The 18,058-nt window shown below is 41.8% G+C and overlaps 1 protein-coding gene across 3 annotated transcripts in view; it reads left to right on the top strand.

Annotated features, from left to right (window-relative positions):
- The window catches only part of PLEKHA2 (pleckstrin homology domain containing A2), a 117,285-nt gene that overhangs the window by 74,410 nt on the left and 24,817 nt on the right, over positions 1 to 18,058 (top strand). For all 3 annotated transcript variants that reach the window (XM_036750825.1, XM_036750826.1, XM_036750827.1), the window contains 3 exons: positions 1,365 to 1,421; positions 10,850 to 10,898; positions 13,650 to 13,747. In XM_036750825.1, the coding sequence (XP_036606720.1) occupies positions 1,365 to 1,421; positions 10,850 to 10,898; positions 13,650 to 13,747 (204 nt within the window). The remainder of the gene's footprint in view (positions 1 to 1,364; positions 1,422 to 10,849; positions 10,899 to 13,649; positions 13,748 to 18,058) is intronic.

Here is an 18,058-nt window from a genome sequence, read left to right as displayed (position 1 = left end):
ATTGCTTCATCTAAGTTGCCCCTAATGGGAGAATCTTAAATCAACAACTTCAGTAACCAGCTTATAGTTACCTTGCCCTCTGGCAAAACTAAAACAAAACAAGAAACAGCACCCTGTCTTTAGGGCTCTGGAGACTTAGTTGATTTTCTTGGTCTCTTCTGATCAAGCTACAAGGGAAACTATAGACATACGGTGATTTTGCCTTACATGAACATGTGAAGTTACACTAGCAGTTCATGTAGAATAAAATCTTCTGTGCATGTATCATATCAGAGGTGCGTGGAATTATGGAACTTTAGATATGAAAGCTATGGTAGTGGTCCTCACGTCCAGCCCTCTTCATTATATAAATAAGAAGACTAAGGCCCACAGTGGTTAAAAGACTTCATCAAGGGCCTACTTTTGGGCAATGGTAAGAGTTGAGAGTACAACCCAGGTCCCTTCAGTCTACTGCATAACATCTGAGATGTCAACAGATGAACTTTAATTCTTGGTGCTGGAATAGTATTAATGACTTTCTTCCACATTTGCCCACACCCTATGGACATTCTCAGTCCAAATCAGGGTACAGGAACTTTGTTATGAATTATGAAGTAGGATTTAAGGAATGCTTTTACCTCTAACCTACAGAGGAAGGTAGGTGGTTTAGTGGTTAGTGTTGGACACTGGGGTCACAAAGACTTGAATTCAAATCCTGGCTCAGACTTTTGACAACTGTGTGGCTCTTGGCAGCTTACCTTAACCTCTCTCAACCTCAATTTCCTCATCTGTAAAATGAGGATAGGATTTTTGTGAGACTCAAATGAGATAACACATGTGCTGAAAATTTAAGTGACTTACTCAAGGTCACCCAGACATTATTTGTCAGATGATACTCTGACTTCAGGGCCATATTTTCTATCCACTATGCCACATTGTAGGTTGAATGAGTAATTTTATTCACATTTTCATATTTGTTTAAGTTAAAATACACCTGTGTTGTCAAATTAGGGGAAATTCTCGACCTCAGCCTCTACTGGCTCCAGTTCTGTTCCATTTTAAAGAGGACACTGAGTCCCTCAGTAGGGAGAGAAGTGACTTGTCCACAGTCACACAGCTGGAGTCATACAGCAGCACAGCTTCTCTGACTTCAAATCAAACGTTCTTCTCTTTCTATCCCACTTCCCCCTCCCCCCCTTTTTTTTTTTTTTAGATTTAGGACTATTGACTGGGATGGGGGTGGGGTTTGACAGAGGACAGCAGTTAGGTAACTCGTTCAAAGTTTGGAGGGAGTTACAACTTCTGACTTGTATTTTCTCTGAAACATCCGACTACCTCTTCTGCAAACAAACCAACCCTAAACCCTCCCTAACACTCTCTTTCAGAACCTGGCAATTGGAGCAGGAGCTGTTGGATCTTTGCCATTGACCTACATCTCCAAGGTAACGTATTCTGGAGCTCTGGGAACTCATGCCCTTCTAAGTAGGTTTTGAGATCTAAATTTGGTCAAAAATTCTATGACTCTGATGTGCTGAGTCCTCTGAGAGTGGCAGAGTTTGGGGAATGAGAAAGGGTGGGTAGCAGACGTTCTCCTTCCTCTGAATGGTCAAATGTGATGATGATATTTTGCTGGTGACAGAAGGATAGATGCACAGACCTGGGTTTAATTCAGCAAGTTCTTTGATCTAAGATCAGCTTTTCACTTTTAGTCCCATTCCATCTCTGAGCAAATTTCAGCCTGAGCTTGTGTTAGGAGATTCTCTCTCCTGGCCTTAGCTCCACTTTGGACCTTGGAATGTCGGGACTGAAGTTGATGGGGAGGTGATGGTGAAGGCCCCTTTTCCTAATGTTTGTCTTGCTAATCTGATCCAGATTCTAGCTTCTCCAAAGACCTAGTGTTTATGTGAGGAGGAATGACATTTTAAATGAAATCAAAAAAGGAAGGAAAAAAGAAAACTCTCTTAAAAAGCAAATTCAAAGTGAAGCCTGGCCACATACCAGGAACTGGGTTTTTGTAGGTATTTGACAAATCTCTGGAGTAGAGCCAGCTGTGGAGAGCAAGTTGAGACACTCTAGGTGTTAGAAAAAAGACGTAATAGCTACATAACTGACGTTAGAGGTGGGCAGGCAGAGAGCCGAGCAGCAGTATCTCTTTGGTGCTGAGGAGCTTAAAAGAGTGAAGCATCTTTAAGGGGCCCTGCACTGTGGCAAGCACCTATGCTGACCAGCTATGCTAGGGGAATTCATCACCTACTCAGAAAGAGGAACTCTGAGTCCTTGAGGAGGAACTGAGCAGCTCCTGGCCTAAGGCAAGGGACTCTGGAAATCCTCAAACCACCCCCTCCAACTCGCCCAGAGGGCTCAGTGCTCTAGCCTACTCCCTGGGACTGAGGCTTGGCTCAGGACACTTAGTCATTTCTGTAATGAGTATGTCAGCTTTTGTGTTCCAAGCTGAAACGAGTTTTTGGTCTCAGCTGGTCTGGAAAAGAGAGCTGAGTTAGAGAGAAAGCAGACAGAGAGACAGAACAGAGACAAACAGAAAAACAAATGGGTACATGGGGCCTCGAGGGAGAGCTCCTATCAGTGCTAGACCAGCCACAAGGTATATAGGTGGGCAGAAAGCAAGGAGGTAAATGATTGGAGCTGAGTAGAAAGTCAGAACAGGAAGGTCCAGGGTAGTGTTTGAGAGAGATACAGATAGAGGGAAGAGATAATGAGCTCAGGGGAGGGGAGACAAAAATGCCATCTGTGGTATGTGCCCCTTGTGGTTACAACTGTGGCTTTCGTGGCCAGCCACAGAGTGAACAGAAGCTTCCTAGGCCCTCTGCCTACTACCCCTCACCCCCTCCATGCACTGTGGGTGCATTTAAAAGGAATTAGGGCATTTAAAAGGGCATAAGGCAAGGACATACCTCCTAGGAGAGCTTTTCAAACTCCACAAGCATTACTTAAGGGGAGGCGTAAAACTTTGATCAGTCGTGATCAGTGGCGAAATCATTGAGGCTTTGAGGAGGGAAAAAGTTTAGGATCACAGTATTTAGAACTGGAGAAGATCTTAGAAACCACGTAGTCCAACCTCCTCATTTTTATAGCTGAGAAAACTGAGACATGGGGAGGTAAAATGACTTGCCCAAGGTCATTCAAGAGTAAGTGGCCGGGGGAGGTGGGATTTGAACCCGGGTCCTCTTGACTATTCTGCTAAACACTGATGCTTTAAACTTCCTGTTTGGTGATTCTGTGTCTTTGGTTCTGAATAGGAGCCGTGGGGGCAAGGTGAGTGCTACAGTACAAGCCCCCATCCCCCAAAGAGAAAAAAATACCTATAACTTTTATATCTCTAGGTCCTAGAAAATATCCTGGAATATGTGAGCCTTTAAGTATAGGGGCAGCTAGGTGGCGCAGTGTCAGGCCTAGAGTCAGGAAGACTTATCTTTATGAGCAAATCTGGCCTCAAGATGTGTGACCCTGGACAAGTCACTTGTTTGCTTTAGTTTCCTTATCTGTAAAATGCCCTGGGGAAGGAAAAGGCAAACCACTCCAGTATATTTACCAAGGAAACCTAAATGGGGGCCCAAAGAGATGGACACGGCTTAAATGATTGAACAACAACATATGAGCCCCGGATAGAGGGAACCTGAATGACTGCTGTTGGGTCCAGGATTCTAGGATGTTTCAAAAAGAAGCTGCCCCCTTTTCTTTTTTCTTAAGAAGATGGACTTTATTTTATATTTTGTAATTTAATATTTTATCTTTTCTCCAGTTACATGTAAAGCAATTTTAACATTCTTTTTTCAAATTTTGGGTTCCAAATTCTCTCCCTCCCCTCCCCTCAATTTGACATAGGTTATACATGTATAGTCATACAAAATACATTTCCATATAAGTCATGCTGTGAAAGAAAACACAGACAAAAACAACCCCAAGAAAAATAAAGCAAAGAAAAAGTATCTTTGATCTACATCCAGGCTCCCACCAATTCTTTCTCTGGATATGAACAGCACCTTTCATCATAACTCCTTCAGAGTTGTCTTAGATCATTGTATTGCTGAGAACAGCTAAGTTATTCACAGTGGATCATCATACAACATTGGTGTTACTTGTATAATGTTCTCCTGGTTCTGTTCATTTTACTTAGCATCAGTTCATGTCAGTGTTTCTAAGTTTTTCTGAGAGCACCCTGATCATCATTTCTTAAAGCACAAGAGTATTCCATCACAATCATATACGACTTCTTCAGCCTTTCCCCAATTAATGGACATCCTCTCAATTTCCAATTCTTTGCCAATACTAAAAGAGTTGCTGTAAATATATTTGTACACATAGGTACTTTTCCTTTTTGTTTTTTATCTCTTTAGGATACAGACCTAGTAGTGGTATTGCTTGGTCAAAGGGTATGCATGGTTTTATATAGCCCTTTGGGCATAGTTGTAAATTGAATCAGTATACAACTTTACCAACAGTACATTAGTGTTTTAATTTTCCCACAGCCCTTCCAATATTTGTCATTTTTCTTTTCTGTCCTATTAGCCAGTCTGATAGATGTGTAGTGGTAACTCAGAGATGTTTTAATTTGCATTTCTTTAATCAGTAGCAATTTAGAGCATTTTTTCATATATCTATGGATAGCTTTGATTACTTCGTCTGAAAACTGCCTGTTCATGTCCTTTGACCATTTATCAATTGAGGAATGGCTCTTATTTCTATAAATTTGACTCAGTTTCCTATATGTTGGAGAAATGAAGTCTTCTTCAGAGAAATTTGCTGTAAAATTTTTTTTTCACAGTAATGATTACTATGTACTTCTCTCCATCCTATTTCCCCCCCTTTATCCTATTCTCTTTCTGTTTCTGTCTCTATCTCCTTTTACCCTGTCAATTCTCAAAAGTGTTTTACTTCTGACTTTTACTTCCCCCAAACTGCCCTCCCTTTTATCAGCCCCCTCCCCCCTTCTCCTATCCCTTTCTCCTCCTACTGTCCTCTAGGGTAAGAGATTTCTATACTGAACTGAGTATATATGTTATTCCCTCTTTGAGCCAATTGCAATGAGAGTAAGATTCACGTGCTCTCCTCTTCCTTTGTTTTCCCCTCCACTGTAAAATCTCTTTAGGGTCTCTTTTATGTCAGATAATTTACCCCCATTCTACCTCTCTCTTTCACCTTCTCCCAGTACATTCTTCTTTCTCATCCCTTAATTTTATTTTTTTTAGATAATCATAGTATCACATTCAACTCACGCCTGTGCTTTCTATCAATGTGCACTCCTTCCAACTGCCCTAACAATGAGAAAGTTTTTAGGAGTCACAGGTATCATTTTTCCATGTAGGAATGTAAACAGTTTAACCTTATTGAATCTGTTATGATTTCTCTTTCCTGTTTATTTTTTTATGCTTCTTTTGAGTCTTGTATTTGAAAGTCACATTTTCTATTTAGCTCCGGTCTTTTCATCAGGAATGCTTGAAAGTCCTCTATTTCTTTGGATGACCATTTTTTCCCCCTGAAGGATTATACTCAGTTTTGCTGGGTAGGTGATTGTTGATTATAATCCTAGCTTTTTTGCTCTCCAGAATATCATATTCCAAGCCCTCCGATCCTTTAATAGAAACTGCTAAATCTTGTGTTATCTTGACTGTGGCTCCACAATATTTAAGTTATTTCTTTTTGGCTGCTTGCAATATTTTCTCCTTGACCTGAAAGCTCTGGAATTTGACTCAAATATTCCTGAGAGTTTTTATTTTGAGATCTTTTTTCAGGAGATGATCAGTAATCCTTTCAATTTCCATTTGATCCCCTGGTTCTAGAATATCAGCAATTTTCCTTAATAATTTCTTGAAAGATGATGTTTAAGCTATTTTTAAAATTGTGGTTTTTCAGGTAGTCCGATAATTTTTAAATTACTTCTCCTGGATCTGTTTTCCAGGTCAGTTGTTTTTCCAAAGAGATATTTCACATTTTCTTCTATTTTTTTCATTCTTTTTATTTTGTTTGTTTCTTGATGTCTTATAAAGTCATTAGCTTCCACTTGCCCAATTCTAATTTTTAAGGAATTATTTTCTTCCAGGGAGTTTTTGTACCTCTTTTCCATTTGGCCAATTCTGCTCTTTAAGGAATTCTTCTCTTTGATGAATTTTTGTATATCTTTTTCCATTTGGCCAATTCTGCTTTTCAAAACATTCTTTTCTTCATTGGATTTTTGTGCCTCTTTTACCATTTGGCCTATTCTATTTTTTAAGGTGTTATTTTCTTCAGTATTTTTTGTGCCTCCTTTACCAAGGTGACTCTTTTTTTATGATTTTCTTGTATCACTTTCATTTCTCTTCCCAATTTTTCTACCTTCCTTACTTGATTTTAAAAATCCTTTTTGAGCTCTTCTATGGCCTGGGGCTAATTCATATTGTTCTTTGAGACTTTGGATAAAGGAGTTTTGATTTTGTTGTCTTCTTCTGAATTTGTGTTTTGATCTTCCCTGTCACCATAGTAACTGTTTATAATTGGGATCTTTTTCTGCTGTTTGTTCATTTTCCAGCCCATTTCTTGACTTTTAACTCTATGATAAAGTGGGACTCTGCTTCCAGAGTGGAGGGGACCCTGTGCCAATCTTCAGGTTTTTGTGTAGCTAGGGACCTGTACATTTTCAGTTCTTCCAAGGTGGTATAATCTAGGGAGAGGTGTATTTATTACTCTCCTGTACCATGTACTAGTTTACAAACCCTAAGCATTCTTCCATCCTGGAAATGTGATGAGGGTCCCTGTCCCCTGCAGCTCCAAGCTCTGGTATACTAGTGCTCTTCCTTGCCCTGAGACTGAGACCCAGGACTGTGACCCAGATCCACATGGAGGCAATGCAACAGAATCCTGCCCCTGGTGCTAGCCAAGGCACCCCTGTAAATCCCCTCCTGACCAGTTCTCCAACCCACTTATTGTCTGTGGGCTGGGAGGTCTGGAAACTATCACTGCTGCCACTGATTCATTTGTCTCCGAAGCCTGCTCCCTATTTGTGAGCTGGTCTTCACTGGCACAGCTTACGTCAGACAGTGCTCTGCTCTCACCCTGGTGCAACAGACCTTTCCTGCCCACCTTCTAAATTGTCTTGGGCTGGAAAAGTGCTTCACTTCATCTTTTTGTGGGTTCTGCTGCTCTAGAATTTGTATAGAGTCATTATTCAGAGATATTTGGAGAAGCTTGGGGAAGAGCTTAGATGAGTCCCTGTCTTTACCTGTTGCTCCCCTTTATTGACAGAGCCATAGGCAACTAAGGTACCAAGGTAACCTGGCCTATATACAGCATATCAGCAACCATGCTTGCGGGCCATGTTCTTCACCAGATGTCTGATAAGTACGACATAAAAGCAAATCAAAGTTAACTGATTTGACCATGATTACCTCTCTGACATCCCTGCCAGCAGCACCTGCCCTCAGCAAAATTTTTGAAGTGGTCTCCCACCCTCACAAAATATTAGAGCTAATAGGAACCTTAGCAATTAAAAAAAAAAAACCTCCTCCCCTTTTTTTTTTTATGGATAAAGAAACTAGGTTCAGAGAAAGGAATAGACTTGTCCAAGGTCACATAGGGGGCCAGAGTTTGAACAAGGACATAGTTCTCCTAAGTCCAAATCTAGTGGTCTTTCCAAATAATGGAAATCTGCCTTTGATACCTACCCTTTCAATGGCTCCTTCCTCTTGTCCCTGTTTTCTATGCCTCCCTTTGTAGAACTGTCCCGGGGCCCATTTCAGTGAGCATCTTGGCTTCCATTAACTGTTAACCAATTCCCATTTTCATTCCCACCCCTCAAAGTATTATGTGATACTTAATAATTAAGGCATTACTCCTACTTTCACTTTGGAAGATAATTCTTAAAGGAAGGCACAGGGACAGGCAGTAAGAGAGTTATTTTGAGGCATGTGCCCTGCCTAGTGCCCTTCAAATCGCCATCTGGGTGATCTCTAGGAAGCAGCTTAGCATAGTCCAACATGCATTGAACTGAGAGTCCCCCGTCTTCTATTGATGCCTGTGTGACTTCAGGGAAATCACTTTCCCTCTGCAGGCCCCCATTTCCTCATCATGGGTTAGAGGATCTCTCACATCCCTTCCTTCCAAGGTATAACTGTCTATGATTTTATACTTTATCTGCTTTTAAGACTGGTTCTCTGTGATAGAGTCAGCCAGGTTAACCATGACAGAGCTGGGACCAGAAGGCCCGTGCACAAGGATTCCACAGCCTCATCACAGATATCAGGGTGGTGCCGTCCCTTCTGTGGCAATCCCAGTTCTACTTCCGTCCAAGGACCGACTGGGAGGAGTCAGCTCTTGTAGCAACCTGCACAGAAAAGTTCGTTCCTTCATGTGGTCTGGGTTTCCATCTGATATGAGTGAGCTCTAGCAAGCCTGCTCAGCCATGGAGTAACCATTTCTATTTCATACAGTAGGGGAACCCCACCCATTTCCCACATTTCCCCACACACTGGTGGGTGCCCTTCCAGGGTGACCTCTGACAAATAGAACTATTGGTCCTTATGAAGATGATCATATTCTTGACTCAAAGTATCAGTCTTCTATTGCAGTATGTGAAACCCCGATAGAAATGGAGCCACTAAACCACATACTGTAAGGATCCCAGTAGGCAGCATATAGACTTAGAAAACCACATATTAATATTATTTCTGTTTTATTGACTTTTTATTTATTTTGTTAAATATTTCCCAATTACATTTTTCTTTTTTTTTTTCTTTTTGGAGGGGGAAAGGCAGGGCAATTGGGGTTAAGTGACTTGTCCAAGATAACACAGCTGGTAAGTGTGTCAAGTGTCTAAAGCCAGATTTGAACTCAGGTCCTCCTGACTCCAGGGCTGGTGCTCTACTCACTGTACCACCTAGCTGCCCCTCCCAATTACATTTTAATCTGGTTCAAGATGCACTCAAGAGGACTATGAGCAGCATGTGGCCTGTGGTACACGTGTTTGAAACCTCTGCTCTCTGATTTCCCATAAGTAGGATGCTGGTCAAATCTCATAGTCCATCTTGGCTAATGAGGTGGACTGCCTAAGAAATTCCATTTGCTATCAGAGCACCATGAAGATGGTAGTTTCCTGGGACACAGATGGATGCTGGTTGCTCAAAGGCAAGCAAATATTGTAAACTAATAAACAAGAGGTTGGGTCTTGAAGTAATGGTCTTTCCATCGACAACATGGACTAGTCTCAATCTCATATTAGGACCATAAGATAAGAACAGTTGGCCTGGACTTGGAGAGTCAGGGCTGGGGATGTAGAGTGGTAACCAAACAACAAGCAGTTGTCACAGGCCACCGGAGATGATGGCAAGCATTGCTTTCTAACCAAACAGGCAGAAATCTGAGCATACCATTAAAGTCTAGGCTTCATTAGGACCTTAAAGGCAACTAGTCCAATCCTGCTTCATATTGCATATGAGGAAAATGAATCCCAGACTAAGGAAGTGACTTGCCCAAGATCACACAGATAACAAGTAGCAGAGCTAAGGTTTAAACTGAACCAAGTTCTCCCGATTTCAAATTCAAGGTTCTTTCCGCCATACACTGTAACACAAGTGAGGAGGAGTCCACTGGGTCACACAAGTTGCTGAGAGTTTCAGCTGGAGGAACCAAAGTGTTAAGTATATGAATAGCTCCTGTCTCTTATGTTTTCAATAATCCTGGGAGATAGGTAGCGAGAATATGATCATTTCCACTTTACAGATGAGGACACTGAGCACACTGTCAGGGTGAAGTAGGAAGCCAGGAAGGTAGACAGAAAGGAGATGAGATAAAGCAGCATGCTGTCAACCAAACGTCAAGGCCAGACAATGGGCCTTGCCAAAGCAATGCCAAAATACTGTGACATGAACTTGATCTTGAGGCAGAAAGTTGTCCTCGCCGTTATCAGTTGATCGCCCAGCATTTACTAGGTGCTTGCTCTGTGTCGGACACTGTTCTGGGTGCTGGGGATACAGGCACAAAGAATGAAACAATCTCCATTCTCAATGGACTTACCCTCCAAGCCATAAGCTACTTAGATGCTTCCTATCAGAGGTGGAATCCACCCCAGGATGTTGCCAAGCAGAACTTGTAGGTAAGAACAAATAAATTAATGCTTTTGTCTGGGAAGAAAAAATGAAAGGACCGGCAACTGAGTGTCAGACCTGATCGTTAAAGCCTTCAGGGTATGCATATGTCAGAGCAGAAGCCCTCTGACTCTGGCCAAACAGTTCTCTTTCTTTAGCTAGAGGGATCCTGGCTGCCGCGTGTGCATACAGAACTGGGAAATGTGACCCAGGATGTTACTGTAGAACATGACTACTTCTTTAAAAACGCTACAACTGCTTGGTTGGGATCCATATCAAGAGCGGCTAACCTAATTGGATGGGGAGGGGAGAACCACTGATGATGGGTTGCTTTCTTGATCCCTTGGTTGTATTTGAACCTGAGATGTGTGGGGCTCACATATTGGTAAGTGTACACGTAGCCAATACAGATGTTGGGGGCCAGAGTCTTGGTGGACTTCATAGGTTTTGAAAATTTTTTCAGAAGATTGTTAACTATGCACATTCTCTCTCTCTCTCTCTCTCTCTCTCTCTTCCTCCTTCTTCCTCTCCCTCTCCCTCCCTCCCTCTTCCCCCATCTCTCAATCTCTGTCTCTCTCTCAATCTCTATCTCTCTGTCTTTGTCCTTATCTGTCTCTATCTTTTTCTTTGTCTCTCTGTCTGCCTCTGTCTGCCTCTCTGTCTTTCTCTGTATTTTATATATGTATATGTACATACATATATATAAAATATAGATAGATAAGTATTATACATATTATATGATATATATGTATCTATATCTATATCATGTGTATAAATCTCACTATCTTTGTTTTTAGGTGAATATAGCCACTCCAAAACAGAAACCAAAAACTCCATTTTGCTTTGGTAAGTAGTATACTGCCCTGGGGAAAGAGATTTTTGTTGGTTCCCACAATTGCTTCCTGCATAGTAACAGTCCTGTGACCACATGGCAAGTCAGACTTGAGTGTGTCTGTGGGAATCGCCACATCATTGCAGGAAAGGCACTTTCAAAACCATTTAGTCCATTCCACTCGCTGTGGATTGTGTGGAATCTCTGAGGCTCAGAGATGGGTAGTGTCCTGTCCAAAGTCACGTAGCTAGCGGGTGACAGAGGTTGTCTCATATCTCTGAGATCAGTGAGCTTGTGTGTATGTGTGCATGTGTGTGTGTGTGAGAGAGGGAGAGAGAGATTGCAGTCACAGCAGTAGCTTTTGAGTCTTCAGAGATAATGATACCAATAACTGACCTTTACAAGTTAGCTAAATGCTTCACTCTGTGAGTGAGGAACTACAAGTATTATCTGAGGCTTGAGAGAGGTTACAACTCACCTGTGGTCATACAACTAATGTTGGTAGCAGAATTTGAACACAGATCTTTCTGACTTCTCTTCAGAATACCTCCTCCCAGAAAGAATTACTCTAGCCACAGGGACTAGAGAAGAGTCACATTGATATTTCAGTCCTCTTGGCTCCAAAAGAATAGAAATAAAATATCTATGTCGTATATAATATTAAATTATATCGATAGTATGCACACACATACACACATGGGGCAGTTAGGTAGTTCAGCAGTTAGAGTGCTGGGCCTGAAGTCAGGAAGACCTGAGTTCAAATCTGTCCTCAGATTCTCACTAGCTGTGTGTCCCTGGGCAAGTAACTTAATCCTGTTTGCCCCACTTTCCTCATTGTAAAATGTTCCAGAGAAGTAAATGGCAAACCACTCCAGAATCTTTGCCAAGAAAACCCAACATAGGGTCCAAAGAGTCAGTTGTACACTACTGAAATGACTTATTAACTACAAAATATAATATGTTTCCAGGGCCCTTAATATGGGACCTCAGGTGTTCAAGGGATATTCATCATATTGTTAAATGATGGTTATTGATTTAGCCAACCCTAAAGGATGTCACAGCAACTAGTTATCAACCACCACTGGCATGGTATGTTAGGAGCTCACTACGTGAACAGCACTGTAACAGGTGGCAAGGAGGAGGCAGCATGGAATAGCGGAGAAAAAAATTGCTGGGTTTAGCAACAGGATTTGGGTTGGAATCCTGATTTTTGTACTTACTACCTAGGTGGCAGTATGTCACTAAATTCTCCAGACCTCAGTTTTAGTTCTACAGAATGAGGGATTTGAAACAAAAAAGAAAAGGAACTTGGACCGGATGATTTCTCAGGTCCCTTCCTACTTTAAACCTATGATTGGCATGCTAAAAGAGTAGCCAGGATTCCTGCTGTCTGTTTGTCTTGTGGCTCTGGATTCTGTGTCCATTCTATGGGATTTTCCTTCCCATATAATTCACATTCACTAAAATCTGACTAGAGTGGATGCTTCACTGTGGCACAGAGGTAACCATGGGTTCATGATTGCTGTACCAGGGCTCTGTAAATTCTGGAGTGTCCAACAAAGTTGAAAAAGTTTTTGATATGGACCAGAGCCAGATTGTTACCTGAAGACCATCCTCACTAAGGTCAGAGAGTCTCATCCCTCATCATCAGCAGATTGGCCACCAGGTTTACTGAGGCATGGAGGAATCATAGTCCGTATTAGAAGAGGAACGTATACCCATGTTGAAGGAATCACAGACAATTAAAGTATTATAAAGGAACTAAATTAGTCTCTTCCCTCCCCCACTATCTAGAATAGTTTAACATCTAGTATTGGATGTGCACGGTGACTACAGAAATGTAAATGAAAATATCACTAAAAGAAAATGGGAATCTGAGCCACTAAAAAATTGGTCATGGTCCCAGAGAACAGACTAAGAAGTATGCTTCATTCTTCTCAGCAGAGAGGCAAAGTTCTACTGGGACAGAATATGGTACACGTAGTCAGATGTGATGACTGCCTTGGATGCTTTGCTTCATTTTTTGTTTGTTCCCAAAGAGATAGGAATGGGGGTGAGGTGGAGAGGGACACAGAATGGCTCATTTCTAGAAATGATTATAATGTCAAAAGGCATCAATAAAATTTATTTTAAAACAAAATTCTATATTTGTCATTCAGATATTTCATTCATTGTGCAGCTCAAAAATATTGGTAAGTGACACCTTGGATTCTGTAGACAGCCTAGCCAAACAAAAACATAGGGAGATCATAAATAAATTATTGACCCAAAAGAGACCTGGTAGCTCAGCCATTTAGAGCTTGCCATTACTCAGCCCAGTATCTTGGGTTGGATTTGGACATTATTTCATAGGTGACTATATTCTAACCACCCCTTGTCAACATGTCACTTATGATAAGGGATACTGGTTAAGCAAAAGGGGATGTAATATCATAAATCCATTCCTACTCTTGGAAAAGGAATCCAAGGGTGTGTTTTATTGATTGTCTTCATGGATGAAGATCAGCGTATTGGGAAGTGGAGTAGTAGGCATCTTCCTGGTGAAGTAAGATATATTTTTAGAGCAGAGGAGAGAGTAGTAATAGCCTTTTCCTCCCTGAACACTCTTCAGAGTGTCCTGGCATCATGGAAATTTGCCTGGTTTGTATTGTGGAGCCCATGCAACCTCATCTCAAAGACGGGTTGTTCATTGGTGCCTCTATTTGTTGCCTGAATGCTGATTGGGGATTTATTTTCTTTTTGTCTTGTTGCCTGCCTGTCTGCAGTCATCAATGCACTTTCTCAGCGTTATTTCCTGCAAGCCAATGACCAGAAAGACCTGAAGGATTGGGTAGAGGCACTGAACCAAGCCAGCAAGATCACAGTACGTATGGTTCCTTTCCCATCTTTGGTATAAGCAAAAGAACCTTTTTTTTTTCCCAGTGCAGGGTCTAATTGATACAGCAAAGAACTCTGGACAAGGGCAGGGGCTTTCCCAACTGACCTACTCCCCTTCTAGTTCCCAGATACCTATTCTTGCATTATGATTGATTCACCACAAGTTGAACTGAGAGTTTGAGATTCAGCTCCGATCAGGGGGAAGCTCATGGAGAGTCCCCTCTGTGGCAGGATCACTTCGGGATTCCTAGGAAGGCTTATGGTCAGTCATATTTTGGGTAATTTCTGGGGTAGCTCAGGCTCAAATTGTGGTAACAATAATAGTAGTAGCCAATATTTATGGAGCACTTTAAGGATTACAAAGCGCTTTCCTTATATTGAAAAGTGAAGGGTGAAGCAAATGGGACAGGGGGAGGAAGAGAAGTTGGAACTCTTTCCCTAGCCTGGCTCCTCCTCTCACTCCAAGGGGTTGCTTGGCCAAATGCTGCTTTTGTCGATGAGCCCAGAGCAACAAAGGCAGTTTGTGGTTTAAATTAGGTGCTTCCTTTATAGCATCACTGAACCTTGATGAGTGATTGCTTTAGGGTTCATGTCATCTTCCTCTATTTGCATGTAGAAGAATCCTCCCAGGAAAATATTTTCTGACCTGTATAGGAGCAGAAGAGGAGGTATCCTGATGAGGAGAAAAAGCCCTAGGCTTGGAGAAAGGAAGACCTGATTGCAAAGCCGGCCTTTGGCATTTACTCAACAAACATTTAAGCACCTGTGTGGCAGGTACCATGTAGGTGCTAGGCGTGCAAAGAAAGGCAAAATTGAGCTCAGGGAACTCACTTTCTAATTGGAAGACAACATACAAATAAGTTTTCTACAGGAGATTTTATACATACATACATACACACATATACATATATATACATATATATATATATATCTATGGGGAGAGAGAGAGAGAGAGAGAGAGAGAGAGAGAGAGAGAGAGAGAGAGAGAGAATTTCAGAGGAAAGGCACTAGTAGCTGGAGGAGCTTTAGAAAGCCTCCTACAGAAGGTGGAATTTGAGCTGAGTCTTGAAGGAAACCACAGAATCTAAGAGGCTGAGGTGAGGAAGGAGGGCATTCCAATTATGGGGAACAGCCAGTATAAAGGCACTGACTTAGGAAAAGGATTAGTGTTTAAGAAGGGTAAGGAGGTCAGCTAGGTGTATACAGAGTGTGTGGAAGGGAGTCAAATGTAAGAATACTGGAAAGAGAGGAAGGGGACAGGCTGCAAAGGGCTTTAAATGGCAAACAGAGAACCTTATGTGTGATCCAGTAGATAATAGGGCATCACTTGGTGCTTGATGCACCAAGTGCTTTTGCTTTAGATAAGTCACTTTGACATCTGAGTAGAGGATGAATTGGAGTGGGGAGAGATGAGACCAATTGAAAGTATATCATAATACCTTTTTGTGCCTTTTGTACTTCTCCCACAGGATAGAGGTGATAATGGCCTGAACAAGGGTGCTGGCTGTGAGTGGAGAGAAGGGACCATACATGAACAGGCATTGTGAAAATATATATAAAAAATAATATTTGACAACAGGTTAGACATGTTGAGTGACTTGAGGATGCTATGACTAAGTTAATGCACTTGGGCAAGTGGGAGAATGTTGGTGCCCTTGACGCTAGCAGGGAAGTCAAGAAGAAGGGATGTTTTTTGGGGTGAGACAGTGAGTTCTGTTATGAATGTGTTGAGGTTTTTGCCTTTGGGGGACATCCAGTTTGAGATGTACAAATGGCAGTTGGTGACACAGGAGAGAGCTCGAGAGGGAAGCTAGGGCTGGTTACATAGATGTGAGAAACACCTGCATCGAGATGATAATTGAACCCATGAGAGCTGATGAGATCACTAAGTAAGGGATTATAGAGAGAAAAAAGGAGAGGGCCAGGACAGAGCCTTGGGGGGAACATCTATTGTTAGTGGGTATGACAGACCTGAGCTAGCAAGGGAGACTGAAGTGTGGTCAGGGCTGAGAAAGGAGAATCAGGAGAGGGCCATGCTGTGAAAAACCTGGGAGAAAGAGAGTATACAGGAGAATAGAGGGAGCTACAATATCAAAGGTGGCCAAGGCCAAGACGGATGAGTATTGAGAAAAGGTCATTAGATTTGGCAATTAAGAGAACACTGGTAACTTTGGAGACATCTGTTTCCGTTGAATGATGTGGTTGGAAACCAGTTGGCAGAGGGTTTAGAAGAGGGTGAGAGCAGAAGTGGAGGCACCTTGTCTAGATAGCTTTCTCAAGATTAGTCATGAATGAGATACAGAGATATAGATTTAAAGCTAGCTAGAATCATCGGATCAAATTAAGGGTTTTTTTTTGTTTGAGTTTTTTTTGTTTGTTTTTTTATTTTGGGATGGGAAAGGCTTGGGTGTATTTGTAGGCTTCAGGGAAGGACACAGCCAAGAAAGAAGAGATTGAAGATTGTGGAATATGTCACACTAAGACTATTAAGTCTTAGAAGGGTTTTGCATCTGCCCTGCTTTGATGGAGGGAGTTCCCCTGATACTGAAAAAAACCATAGTGCCTTTGAGTATTCTCATACAAGAGTAGAAGAGACAGAGAGAGGGAGTGTGTCACTGAATGTGTGTGTATTGATGTGTACTAAGAAGCTGTCTGCCTTGTGGGTGTAGAACTTTTACTTAATGCTTTCAGACTTCCTAATTTCTAATTGTATTACTCATGAATGGTGCAGTGCTCTTTTAAGGAAGGTTAATGCTTAACTCTTTTAACATCAAATGCATGCTTGGACAAATTTGTCTCCCCTGGCTCTCTACAAGTAAGTTCTCTCTAGGAGGGTTTCATGGAATCTCAGGACTTGAAGAGAATTCAGAGGTTATCTAGTTCCATTTCCCACCTCATGTAGGCACTCCCACTCCAGCATACATGACATTGCCTGCTTGGATACCCCTAGTTGTTAGGAAAGCGTTCCCATATATCCAGGAGTTTAGCAGCTAGCTCTTCAGAGCACAAGACACACTTTTAAGTTTAATCTGTGATATTAATATTTTCTCCATCACTTTCTCAAGTCTAGGCAATTAAAAGAAACAATAAATCAAGCCCTGACTTAAAGCATTTGCTTTTCCAAGGTGTAAATACCCACATTGAAATTTTAACAAGAGGCCCTGAGCCTGCTCCCATACATGCCTGCTTATATCAAACCTAATTTGCTTCTTTGCCATGTCCATGTCCACAAGCTGCTCTCAGTTCTTCCCTCTGGGTCCAAGCAGTTCAAGACTAATTCACCTTCTATATGACAGGCCTTCAAGTACCTGGAGACAGATATCAGAGCTCTTTTTTTTCTAAGCTAAGCCTCCTTGATCCTTCAGCATCTCCTCCCATGGCCTGCTCCTAAATGGCTGGGTGACTTTGGACAACTCTCTTCCTTTTCCTGGGTTTCATTGTTTTTTATCTGAGATGAAGGGATTGGACTAGATGACGTTGAAGGTCTTTTCTCACTCCAAATCTGATGCTTCCTGAAGACACTGAGTTATTACAATAAAAACACATCACTGCTGATGACTATATGCTATTTTAAGAAATGCCTATGTCAGTGAATCACATGTATTCCCTAGAAGGCTTTGAAAATTATGCAGTGAAAGGGACGCCAAACTAAGCAATGTAGGTGATTCTCTACGGGTGTCTTTTGAATAGCCGCCACCATATCATAAGGGATCATAGGACAGTAGATATAGAGCTGGAAGGTTGGCTTAAAGACCAAAATTTTGTAGTTGAAGAAACTGAAGCTCAGGTTAAATGATTTACCCAAGATCACAAAGGGTGGGTGAACTAAAGATCTCCCCCATTATAAAGAGGCCTTTGAGGTTCCTACCAAGCCTTGTGCCCTTAATAGTCCTATCATGGCTCAGGATACAGGAGAATAGCCTTTATTAGAAGCATCTCTAATGGCAGCCCTCTTGGCTCATATTTGAGGTTATGATGAAACGAGGCATTCACAAGTCATTGAACAGTTCACTAAAGGAGGTTTGCTTTGCCCTAAAACAGCAAGGATATACCACAAGAGTACAGTGGTACGTACCTTTTCTGGACACAGCTCCCTCTTCATCTCCATATGGAAATGTGTCTGGTCATAAGGTCAGGATGTGAGAAAGGACATGGTGACTTGCATGGTCTTCATCCAGGTCCTGACTACATGTGGTCCAGGCTTTTTATGCCCTCAGGTGAAGGAAGCCGTGTCAAGGTAGGCAAGGGCTAATCAAGTACCAGGGACAGCTTTGTCTCTTTTTAGGGAATACTAAAA

Source organism: Trichosurus vulpecula, chromosome 3 (assembly GCF_011100635.1).
Source record: "Trichosurus vulpecula isolate mTriVul1 chromosome 3, mTriVul1.pri, whole genome shotgun sequence".
In the NCBI taxonomy this organism is placed as follows: Eukaryota; Metazoa; Chordata; class Mammalia; order Diprotodontia; family Phalangeridae; genus Trichosurus; species Trichosurus vulpecula.
Note: the sequence above shows the minus strand (reverse complement) of the source record. Positions and strands in the feature narration are given on the sequence as shown.